This window comes from Thalassophryne amazonica, chromosome 1 (assembly GCF_902500255.1).
Source record: "Thalassophryne amazonica chromosome 1, fThaAma1.1, whole genome shotgun sequence".
Classification (NCBI taxonomy): Eukaryota; Metazoa; Chordata; class Actinopteri; order Batrachoidiformes; family Batrachoididae; genus Thalassophryne; species Thalassophryne amazonica.
The window spans coordinates 17,640,178-17,653,484 of NC_047103.1; the positions used below are offsets into that span (position 1 = coordinate 17,640,178).

At 40.9% G+C, this 13,307-nt stretch overlaps 1 protein-coding gene across 6 annotated transcripts in view; it reads right to left on the bottom strand.

Moving 5' to 3' along the window:
- abi1a (abl-interactor 1a) overlaps nucleotides 1–13,307 on the bottom strand; it is a 123,856-nt gene that overhangs the window by 45,997 nt on the left and 64,552 nt on the right. For all 6 annotated transcript variants that reach the window (XM_034166496.1, XM_034166476.1, XM_034166491.1 and 3 more), the window contains exon 3: nucleotides 3,776–3,952. In XM_034166496.1, coding sequence (XP_034022387.1) covers nucleotides 3,776–3,952 — 177 coding nt within the window. The remainder of the gene's footprint in view (nucleotides 1–3,775; nucleotides 3,953–13,307) is intronic.

Consider the following 13,307-nt stretch of genomic DNA (forward strand, 5'->3'; position numbering starts at 1 on the left):
ACAAACCGCAACCCCCCGCCCCCCCTCTCACCCCACACACTTATTTTTGGGTCTTTGTCCACAATAAGGGATAAATTGTCTTTGGTTTTTCAGAACCTGCTTTATGATGTCACAAAAGACTCTATATGAGATTTACAAGGTCTGCGATGAAAAAAGCGGTCCTTTTTATTTTTTAAAAAAAATAAATGGATTTGATTCACGTTTTTACGTCAGACATGCTTGAACCCTCGTGCGCATGCGTGAGTTTTTTCATGCGTGTCGGTGATGTCATTCGCCTGTGGGCAGACCTTGAGTGAGGAGTGCTCCACCCCGCCCATCGGAATCTCTTTGTCTGAATAGCCGCTGCGGACGGCGCGCGTTGCTTTATCAACATTTTTTCTGGACCTGTGAGGGATATCCGAGTGGACACTATTGGAGAAATTAAGCTGGTTTTCGGTGAAAAGTTTAATGGCTGATGAGAGATTATGGGGTGTTTCTGTCGCTGTAAGGACTTCCCACGGAGCAGGACGTCGCGCAGTGTTTCCAGGCGCCGTCGTCGGCCTGTTTCGACCTGAAAACATTCTAATTTAAGGCTTAATTCACCCAGGACGTCGTGAGAGAACAGAGAAGATTCAGAAGAGGCCGGCATGAGGACTTTATGCGGACATTCCACTGTTTAAGGACATTTTGTAATGAAAGACGTGCGCGCAAATTCGCTGAGTCGTTTCCGTGACGACTCGGCGAATCTGTGTGCGCCGCGACAGGAAAAACACCTCCGTGTTGAAAACCATTTGTAAAATTCAGGCGGCTTTTGATGGCTTTCAACAAGTGAGTAACTGAGAAATTGTTTAACAGCTTGGGCATGTTCCAACTTGTCCGTTAAGGTTTCCAACACGGAGGTGTTTTTCCTGTCGCGACCCCGTGCGGTCGGGTCCTGCCCGACATGCGACTCTGCCCGCACGTTCTTTCATTACAAAATGTCCGTTAACAATGTCCGAATAAACTCCTCATGCCGACTTCTTCTGCAAGTTCCCTGTTCTCTGACGACTTCCTGGGTCAACAGAGCCTGAAATGTGGAAGTTTTCAACTTGAAACGGCGAGACACTGTGCAGATCGCCGTCAGCCGTCCTTAAAGCGACACTACTAGATCAAAATCTCTCATCAGCCGTTAAAATTTTTACGGAAAACCATCTGAATTTATCGAATGGTGTCCACTCAGTTGTGCCTTACAGTTTTGAAAAAATTTTGATCAAACAAAGCAGCAGTCTGAGCCATTCATAAACAATGAAAAAACGACGAGAGGGTGGGCGACTCCTCACTCAAAGACTGCCCACAGGCGAATGACGTAACCGACAGGCGTGAAAAAACTCTTGCATGCCCACGAGGGTTCAAGCATGTCTGATGTAATCACACGTGATTCAAATCCATATGGTTTTTCAAAAAAATAATAAGGTCCGTTACTTTTATCACAGACCTCGTATGTCTTATAATTACTATGAGTATGTTTTGGCTAAACACATTTGAAATTTTAAAGAATATACATTTTTATCATGCTGGTTGTTTTCAATCACAATGACGGCTTATTTAGCCAGACTGAAATTGTACTATTGTCTAAAATATGGGTAAAACTGGCTTGTTACGTCTGTCAATTGTAATTCTTTTACTTAATGTCAGTTGTATCAAAGGCTTTGCTTTATATAACTCACTACTTTAATATCCTTGCATTTTTCTGGACATAGTTTAAAAGATTCTGCATTTTACTGTTTTACTATTTTCTTTCTTCCCCTTATTTTATGGTCTTGCAGCAATGAAATGTTTGTATTATTGTATTTTAAAGCACATTAGGATTGAAATAAACCTTTCCTTCTTATGAGTATTCACATATTAATGAATTCACATAGATGATGGCTGTGAGAGGGTTTGGCCTGACTTGGGATTTAGAAGATAGAATCTGGGGCTTGATGCCCCCCAAAAAAGGGACGAGTGGGTAAATTAAGTATTGAACACGTCACCATTTTTCTCAGTAAATATATTTCTAAAGGTGGTATTTTCACCAGATGTAGGAAACAACCCATGTAATCCACACATGCAAAGAAACCAAAACAAATAAGTACAGAAATTAAGATATGTGTAATAAAATGGAATGACACAGGAAAAATATTGAACACACTTATTGAAATTGATAATAATACTTTGTACAAAAACCTTTATTGGTAATGCAGCTTCAAGATGCCTCTTGTGTGGAGATACTAGTTGCATGTGTTTGCTCAGGTGTGATTTTGGCCCATTCGTCCACACAAACAGGCTTCAAAACTTCTGTTGACCTCTTCTATGAACTCTGATCTTTAGTTCTTTCCATAAATTTTCTACTGGGTTCAAGTCAGAAGACTGGCTGGGCCATTCTATCAGCTTTGATTTTCATTCTCTGTAATCAGCAGAGTTTCCTTGGTTCTGTGATTGGAATCATGGTCTTGTTGAAATGTCCACCCTTGTTTCATCTTCATCAGATGAAATGTTGTCAGAAATGTTTAATACTTATTTTACCCACCGCATGTTAAAACAAATAAATAACTGCAACAAACAGCATGTGGCACTTGTATGCAATACACCGGTTATTGGATTAATCTTAGATTTGATTTCCCCCTTTTCAAATTTAAAAGGCTTCAAATCAAGGACAGACCAAACATTTTCTCCAAATTTCTATTTAAGTGATTTGTCGTTTTTGAGTAACCTCCCCAACCAAACTACAAACAGTCATGATAAATAGAATCTCGTTGATGGCTGTTGCAACTTAAAAATAATGATTGAGCAACCATGATCAAAAAGAAAACATTTGTCTTCATATACTGAGGATGTAAATACATTATTGTTCTGCTAATGTGTGTAAAGTTGGTGCCTATGGTGGGAAATGGTCACAAACAAGGTTTCACATCCCATTACAAACAGTCCCATCCACCATGACAGAAAGTCCTTATAAAGTAAACTTAAAGTGGCACAATGGGTTTTAATCCCATTTTATCAATGCGGTGAAATTCAATATATGTGACAGCTCCAACTGACTGGCTGATTGATGGGGCAGAAGATGCTTTAGGGAAAAGATGGATATCGAGAAAATGCCTTGAGCCATCATGATATGAGGTCATTACCACCACTGGTAAGACAACCCACTGACCTCCAAATCGAGATCTAATGGCAGAAAGGCAGCGAGAGAGACGACTGTCTACTTGAGAGTTCATTATGTCAAAATTTGCTTGTCTTCTCTCATAGCTTGCACTTGATGTGAAGACCAAAGCCAGCTCAAACTGTAACATCATCTGTCTCAAAGCTTTGGAAAAAATGGAGAACAAGATTATGAGGACAAGTCTGGTCCTAAGTGCCCTTAAAAACGTCTCATCAATTCATCTCTGCTCACTATTCTTACTCCAAGAATAGAAGTTTTCTGAAAGCTACATGATGTAATCACTTCTTAGATCATCTTCACCCCCAACCCATTCCTACCAATCCACACTGAACATGTTCCTGTAGGGTCAGAAGGGTGCTTTCTGAAGAAGAAGAAGAAAACAGAAAGCACAAGAGACAGGGAGTGAGCCAGAAAAACGTTAAAGCAAGAAAGAAAACACATTGATACAGGAATGCTTCTAGTAAGAAAAAGCAAAGGATAGGGAAAGAAAACCTGCCATTGCTATTAAAACAAGACAGAGAGGAAGAACACAGGCAGAAGATAGAAAGTCACACCAACTGTGAGCAAAAAATAAGACCAGGAGAAAGAACAAAGAGAAAAAAAAAAAGGACTCACCTTAACACCATGGCCAACATCATCCAATACGGTGTAGTCAATAGGCTTCCTGATGTACCTGACCGGACGCTCTAGGTTAGCCGGCGCTATGATCTTATGAGTCCTGGACGTGTTCTTGTTGGTGGTAAGGATCCCAATCTCTCGCCTGGCCACCTTCTCTTTGTGGATGTCCACAGTCTGTAAGTGACAGAACGAGAGATGTGATCGATGCCACAGAGGCGCTACGGAGACGAACAGCACAATGGGGACCTAATTAATTCCTAGTTAATTCAATCGTGAGGCTGTGCTTTTCATCACCAAAGTCTTAATCTTTTTATGCAGCTGATGCACATGGCCAAAAATCAATGGTGGTACGAACAAGATCCTGCACAGTATAATGACCAAAGCATGTGTGTGCTGTCGGGATTTGTTTTTACTCTCAACAAATCCACATCTAACAAATAAAATAAAACAGTTTAAGAGCGCTTAATCATCAAGTAGACAGACAGAAACATATATTTATGGTGATAATCATGTAAGTGAACAAATCTCAAACTTTGATATAAACTTCTCAAATTACAAATATATATATATATATATATATATATATATATATATATATATATATATATATATATATATATATATATATATATATATATATATATATATATATATATATATATATATTGCATGCTTTTTTATTTATTTTATTTTTTTTTTTACAGCGCATTGTGTTCTGCATCCTCATCAAGCAGGCCGGTCGCAGCACTGCGAAGGGAGAGTACGCGCATTGTGTTCTGCGTGTCTCGCCCAGAAGAAAAAAGAGTGAATAACTGTGTTCTTCACTCGGAAAAAGACACCTGCAGCGAGGTGTGACTCAGCGGAAAAAGGCGCGACAGCGGAGTGGCGCCAGGACGAAGAGGCGCGATCAGAGGAACTGTGAAATACTGGTCAGTCACTATTAATAATTTATTATGTGTCCAACCTCGTAGGTTGATCATTTAAATTAAATTTGTTAGTTCTAAAAGCCATCATAATTATTTGTAGGAAAATGTTCTATTTTTATTTCTCAAAAAAATGTTTGGGCCTGAAAACAGGTTGGTCTTATTTTTATACTAAGGTTTGAACTTTGCGAGTGTTTACACGCGAGAGAAAAGTGAGAAAATGTTAATGCCTAAAAAGTGTGTAGTGAGGGGTTTTACAGCCTTAAAATGTCTATAATAATTGTAAACAATAACGCTGACTACTTCGCGGATTTCGCTTATTGCGTGCTATTTTTAGAATGTAACTCCCGTGATAAACGAGGGACCACTGTGTGTGTGTGTGTATGTATATATATATATATATATATATATATATAAAATCTAGCACTGCCAGGTGAAATGTGCGCATCCCCTTGACCTTCTCCAGCTACTGGCATACTCAACACTCTGGTACCTGCATGCTGGATCACACAGAGAAACAGAAAATATGGCCAAAATGTCGTAGCTGATGCTCCCATACAATGTTAAGTGATACTCCTCAGCTTATTCTCTTAGTAAGTGCTTATTTAATACAAAGTCAGATACAGTGCTAACTACTAAGACACCTGCCCCCTCCCACAACAATACTGCTGAAATGTGCCTAAAATGGGACAGCGTGTGGTTTTAGCTGCACATATTCCTCTTATCATTCAACTGTGCGTGGACAAACGGCATCGCAGCTGGTGCAGGGGGGAAGTGAGACGATGATATGATTAGCTCACCTCCTTCCGGAAAGCAGAAAAAAATAGCCCTGCTGAAACAGTGAGAGCTGATGTTACACAAGTGTTAAAGGCAGGGTAAATATGAAACTGCTGTCTTTAGCAAAACTTGCACATAGACAGCTGTTGCACTGCATCCTGACCATGTCGAATGCTGCCTTTACACATTGGCAAGACACGTTACGAATGTCATATTTGCATAATTCTTGGCACATTCCTGACGTTCTTAACGTGACTTAATGCATGTGAATAGGTTTCTTAATAGTGTGTGTTGATGCGTGATATTCGTGATTTTCTCTGAGTATGTTTTTGGCTGTCAAAAACTCTTCCACGAATGTCACGCACCACCCTCATTTTACCTCATGTCACGGAGGTTGCAAATGAGCGTGTTGATCCGTCTTGATAAGTGGCGATCCTTAATACAGCGTGACAGCATTCTTCTCTAAGGTGCATATAAACCCTGCAAGCACTGCATTCAGTTTCACTGTTACAGTATGATGAAGAAGGACAGTGATGCCAAGTCGGCTAAAAGTTTCGTTCCAATGCTCATCAGCGCGCTCCTGCAGGTGTTCCACCTGCTGCATGTGCCTGATGATTGGGGAAACGAGTGAGACGAGACCTGCGTGGAGCCACACATCTGGCTCTCTCTGTCTCCTCCTCCTTTCTGCGCCACTCCATGGCCAACTAAACATGCAGTCACAAAGTTCTTCTGCTGTGGATTTTAAGGAGCAAACTGGAGCGATCTGAATTGTTCAGCAACTGAATGTTGGATGAATATGGGGTGTGTGTGTGGAGATAATTCGCCTAATTCACAACGTGACAGAACTTAATGCGCTGTTACGCATGCGGAACATTATTCTTGACCGAGCGTAATGGTTCCTGATAATTCGCCAGCAACATGTGCCATTAATCGTAACACGTGGTAACAGGTTGCAGCAGTTCCTGAGGGCACCTGACGCCTCTGCCCCGAATCATCACATTAATGATCAGTGGCCAAGAATGTATACTTTGTGGCATTTGTGACTTGAAGTCGTTATGTGTAAAAGCAGCTTAAAATACAGAGTTTAAAGAATTTTAAAGAGAAATGACAAAACTGTAAATATCTTTTCCGAAAAGCACCTTCATTTTGAGCCACTCAAGACCAACTTGATGCGGTGCTGCGATATGTGTAATGGGTACTTAACAGCCTGTCTCTTTTGCTACACCCACCCACCACCAAATCAGTGTGCAATTGTTTCTTCTGGCATTTAAACTGGTACGAAAACTGTTTACTTGATCCCAACGGTCCATCTGTTGGGTGGAAATAGCCTCGGCCTGAACTCTGGATGGATGGTGCCAAACTGGGAGGTGGATGAATCATGTGCCGCTGTCACCCATACGGCTGTACCCTGAGGCTCTTCTCCCAGAACGCTGACTAGTTTTGTCTCTAGTGCTCGTCTTATCCATTGGCTATGGGCTTTTAGCATTTAAGGGCCTCCTCTTGGCATTCATCCTTTTCTTTGTTGCTCATTTCTTCCTTTTCAGCATCCAGGATCCCTTTTCCCCCCATCCACAGCAGAGTCACTCACCTGCATGTCTCCTGTGACAATCAAGGTCATGTGTGGGAACTGCTGGCTGAGTTCTACCCAGACAGAAAAGAAATCCAGCCAAGATGATCAGTTTGGACAAAAGATTTCTGTTCTGCTTTCCAATTTGGGATAGAAGTGAGTCAGCACAGTGGTTACTAAGATGAGAAAATGTTGCTGGTTTGTTGGTAGCAACAAGTACTTTCACATTAGTGCTTTGTTTATTCATGTTTAATCCAGATTATTCCTGTATTGCTAGATTTACAAGAATAACGTCTGTCCAGTTTTTGTGCTGCAAGCTATTATAAATATTTGCATTTGGACAACACTCACTGCAGTGAACTTGACAGTGGAAATTAAAAGGTACATCATAATACATCAGAAACTGTAATGTCTGTGGACATCATTTCAGTTTTGCATTTCTTATAGAGGAATTACGGCCACAACTGCCTGAATTTTACCTGGGCAAAGATTAATTAGCATTTTCTCTATTACAGCTACAGTGTTTGATTTAAGATCTTAATTGCTTTTAAATAAAGATCACTGTAATTATGTCCCTGTACTACATTTTACATTCAAGTCCTTGTCTGAGGTTAAAAAAAATGATCATACTTCCTAAGAGCTTAAGATAACATTTACTGACATTACATAAGGGCATTTTGTAGAACCACTCACCACTAATCTTATTGTTACCTCTGTTAATCATAAGGAATAAGAACACAGCATGAAACACAAACAGCTAGATTTTTCTTCTTTAATCAGAAGCAATCTAAGCTTTCAAATGTGATTTTTTTTTAAACAAATTTATAAGAAATAGTTGCTGTCTGCCCACTTTAAAAAAAAAATCCAACGGCTATGCTGTGACTATAGAGTATTCATTTGTTTATAAACATGGGGAGGGGCAATATTTTGACAGGGCAGCACTCGCATGCACTAAACATATGCAGAAATCGGAGGACAAAAAAGCTCCTAGCACAGAGGGAGTGACACTTCATTTTATGTGCAGGAAGCTATTAAGTTATTAAAACCTAAAAATAATTAAAACATTAAAAAAAATGGTTATTGGCTGCTATATTGATGGATAAAATATTCATAACACCTTTAAGGTTCCATTGTATGTTAATCCATTCATCCATCTTTGAACACATTGGAGCCTATCACAGTGGTCACTGTGCAAGAGGCGAGGTTCAGCCTTGACAGGCTGCCAGTCTATCACAGGGCTGACACTTACTGACAAACACATTCACACTCACTCCAGGGCATCCAAAAGGAATCCACACAAATCCACACATGCACACTCCTTACAAACCACAAGGTCGGAAACAAACATGGGACCTTCTAGCTGTGAGCCAACCGTGCTAACCACTAAGCCAGCATGATGTTCACATTTTCTGTCACTCTGAAATTAATACTGAAAGTAGAAATAATTTGTCCAGTCTTTCCAACTATAAGAAATACCTAACCTAGACATGGGCTGATAACCGGTTTCACGGTATACCGCAGTATGAAAAAGCCATGGTATCAAAACCACTAAAACCTTCCGTTATACCGTCCCTACAGTATGAGTGGGTTATGAGAATTCTTGACAGGCAGAGCGGAGGCAGCCACTGCCGCCCTTCCCCCTGGTGCGCACCTTTGTCTCTGTTTACAAACGGGCAGGTAATGTTAGCTAGCTCTGCATCATGGCTGAAGGAGGCGAAACCTGCACTGAACTTTTACCACTGTCTAAAAGGACTGATTCGGCTTTTTCGTTTTATTTTCTGCGGAATAGCCCTTCAAGCCAAAAACGGTGGCAACAAAGCACCATAGCTATGGCCTGTGTCGGACGTGGAGTGATTCCAGATACAAGCAAAGGATTACATGGAAGGAGTAAACTTTATCCCATCTTCGAAACCACTGACAAGTACAAGCGGTGGACTCGAGTCGTGCTTGTGGTTGACCAAATTTCTCCCACAAACATGTCAAGGAGGACAAATACATCGATTCCAAGCACTTTGTTGGTGAAGTTGAGCCAAGTATTAAGCATCCAGAGTTCCGGACCTTATTCCAGCCACGTTTCTCTCTAAGCAAGTAAGTTATGTTTTCCACGGGACAGATACTGCATGTCTAAAAGAGTGACTATTATTTTGGTATTTTCTGCAAAGTTATCAGTGGTACAGTGCTTGTAGCGGTAGACATCACGTCAATTAGTGCGCCTGAATCATGCGCACTTCATATGCAAATAGCCATAATGTTGTTAAAGCACATTTTAAAGCTATACATAATACCGTGAAACCATGGTATTTTTGCCCACAGATGTCATACCGTCCAAATCTCATACCGGCCCATGTCTAGTCTAACCGCTTCAGCTGTCCTATATTAATTAGCCTCTGACTCAGACATGTAATACAATGTTGAAAAAGAGCAGTCGGACAACAGGGAATGTCATGGAGGAATAGTTTGGAAATTAGTCAAACATGGACAGAAGACAACAAAAGAAAAGTCAGGCATAAATTTTAAATAAATGTAGCAACCAAACCCCTCCTACACACACACACACAAAAAAAAACAAAAAAACAACAACCCTGGACTGGAATTTTGAAGCCTTGCACAAACAGAAAATGATAACTCTAAACCTAGCAAATACAGTTTAGAACAGCTAGATAAAGAAACCGAAAAAAAAACATGTTTTTAGAAATTGATACAGAAAAGACACCATTGGTTTTGCTTCAGCATGTTTTTAAAGGGGGAAAACAGCAATCTCAGAACTATCCCAGACTGGCTGAGAGATGGTATCCACAATAAAATGTCAGCTCCGCACAAACAAATGGGCACACAAACAAAACAAAACAAAAAAAAGGACGGGGTGCACTGTATGCACTGTAGAAGCAGTAGGGTTGAACTCCAAGAAAAGCAAAGAAAAGGCTATGACAAGACAAATACACGCTACATAACAAAGTGCATGTGTGCATGGGTAGTGAGCCAAGCTAGACCAACGTACCAACGGTTAATGACAGAGGTAGATGATTATGAGGCTGGAAAAGAAAACAGTCATGAGGAGATGTTTCAGTAACCCAGCACAAAGGTATTCTCTTTCTCTGCTCTTCTGTTGTGCATAAATGGGTCCAGTTCCCATGACATCCCACCCGTGAACATAAAGACAAGAATATTTTTAGTTTTTAGAAGGAGATGACTATGAAACAAGACATGCAGTGTCTAATCAGACAGCGCAAAGATAAGATGGTCTTTACAGCAGTCCAGACGTCCTTCTGTCAGACTAGGCCACGATACCACGCACATCTGTTAAACACAAAACTCAATTTGAGGGTGTTGAAGAGACTCTGAATAGTCAGAGCAGCTAACTGGAAGACTCTTTGCTTATCCAGAACAATAAATAAATAAATACATACTTTTTTCCCCTTTTCTCCCTTTCTCAGTAATACAGAGGAGGAAGCTCAGCAAAATAAGGAGTTGGGCAACTAATATGTAGACCTGAATTAAATTCACGGTCACGCAACCTAAAAGCCCATCTCCAAGAACTCCAACCCACAAACATGCCAGGCTGCTAACGGCTGGGCTGTATTATGGTTCTCCAAACATTTGACCTCATCTGGAAGAATCAAATAATGGCAGGGGTCATGTACTGATGCTACACATCACTGTATCCACAACACCACATAACCTTGTTGCTTCCTGAATCGCAGTCAGCCAAGCATCCATCTATCCATCCTCTCAAAAGTAGCTCTATCTGCCACAGACAGGTGAAACATTGGCTTCCCTTGGCCTTCTCTCGCTCCTAGGGGCCTCAACAGTGAGGCACCCACATGCTGGATCATGTCCAGAGAAAAATGTGACAAACCTTGCAGGCGACATTCCCTCACAATCCAAGTGATACGACTCATCTGAGTAGATGGCTGTTTGACACAAGGTCATTCCAGCAGTATCCAAGTATCCTCCTAAGATGCCTCGTATCAAAGACATTCAGTCATCACCTTAGCACTATAAGATTACTGCAGGATGACCCTCGTGATTCACTCGCCTAAACAGGCTGTTGTACAAGAAATTGCTCTTTGTTTGCTCTTTGAACTTGGAATGACTACAACCAGCACATTTGAATTCGATCATCTCTGCAGTTAAACAGCTGTCTGATGGCACTTTGACTGTTTTTCTGAACAGCATAACAGAGCCTCCATCTGCACTCAGAGCCAAAATGAGAGGTCAAACACCCCGCGGTGGGCTCTCCACGAAATACTGGATTCCTTTGATAAATCTAATGAGCCACGTGTGGTACCCTGGAGCTACATGCGAGGCTTGTAAGTGACGGACAAGTGTGACACCTCTGACACGTAGTTTCTCTTCCTCTCCCTGAGAGAAAAAACTATTAGAAGGAGTCAGGAAAGAGCACCAAAGCCAGCGCATAGTTTGCTATCACAGCACAAAAGGAAACAGCAAGGCTGACTTTTGACAACCTTGATTTTTGATTGTGGTCAAGACTGTTTTGTTACAGAGGCTGCACTTCAGAATTTCCATATAAGCCGAGAGTGAGTCTATGCATCAAGGAGACACGGAAGTAGAAGCTGAATGCCAGCTATAATCAGTTTTGTTTATGTGTTGCTGCTGACTGCATGACTCTTCCACAGTGAGGAGGTGTAATAGCATTGTTAAGCAAGAAAGAACGCACTGGTAATGATGATGACATGAAGCGGAGTGGAGAGAAGCTGGTGATTCATTTAATTATACCAGTTACTTTACGGATCTTGGAATTTAAACTCGGTGCAGAAATAAGCTACGTTCTTATCTACAGAACTATGTCATGCAGGTATTAAGCGCATCAACAGTTTTACATACTGTATCCTGTATTATATTTTTAACTTTAAATTTGTAGTTGCACAATTTCAGGAGCAATATGGGAATACAACCCCAATTCCAATGAAGTTGGGGTGTTGTGTAAAATGTAAATAAAAACAGAATACAATGATTTGCAAATCCTCTTCAACCTATATTCAACTGAATACACCACAAAGACAAGATATACAATGTTCAAACTGATAAACTTTGTTTTTCTGAAAATATTTGCTCATTTTGAAATGGATGTCTGCAACACATTTCAAAAAAGCTGGGGCAGTGGTATGTTTACCACTGTGTTACATCACCTTTCCTTCTAACAACACTCAATAAGTGTTTGGGAACTGAGGACACTAATTGTGAGTGTCATGATTGACTATAAAAGGAGCATCACCAAAAGGCTCAGCCGTGCACAAGCAAAGATGGGGCGAGGATCACCACTTTGTGAACAATTGCATGAAGAAACAGTCCAACAGTTTAAGAACAATGTTTCTCAACCTTCAATTGCAAGGAATTTAGGAATTCCATCATCTACAGTCCATAATATAATCAGAAGATTCAAATAATCTAGAGAAGTTTCTACACGTAAGTGGCAAGGCCGAAAACCAACAGTGAACGCTCCTGACCTTTGATCCCTCAGGCGACACTGCATTAAAAACCAACATCACTGTGTAAAGCATCTTATCGTGTGGGCTCAGGAACACTTCAGAAAACCATTGTCAGTTAACACAGTTCGTCGCTACATCTACAAGTGCAAGTAAAAACTCACCATGCAAAGCGAAAGCCATTCATCAACAACATCCAGAAATGCCGCCACCTTCTCTGGGCCCGAGCTCATTTGAAATGGACAGACGCAAAGTGGAAAAATGTGCTGTGGTCTGATGAGTCCACATTTCAAATTGTTTTTGGAAATCATGTATGTCGTGTCTTCTGGACAAAAGAGGAAAAAGACCATCCAGATTGTTACCCCCATACCATCACAGCATCTGTGATGGTATGGGGGTGTGTTAGTGCCCATGGCATGGGCAACTTATACATCTGTGATAGCACCATCAATGCTGAAAGGTACATCCAGGTTGGAGCAACACATGCTGCCATCCAAGCAACATCTTTTTCAGGGACATCCCTGCTTATTTCAGCAAGACAATGCCAAGCCACATTCTGCACGTGTTACAACAGCGTGGCTTCGTAGTAAAAGAGTGCAGGTACTAGAATGGCCTGCCTGCAGTCCAGACCTGTCACCCATTGAAAATGTGTGGCACATTTTGAAGTGCAAAATACGACAACGGAGACCCCTGACTGTTGAACAACTGAAGTCGTACATCAAGCAAGAATGGGAAAGAATTCCACCTACAAAGCTTCAACAATTAATGTCCTCAGTTCCCAAACACTTAGAGTCTTGTTAGAAAGAAAGGTGATG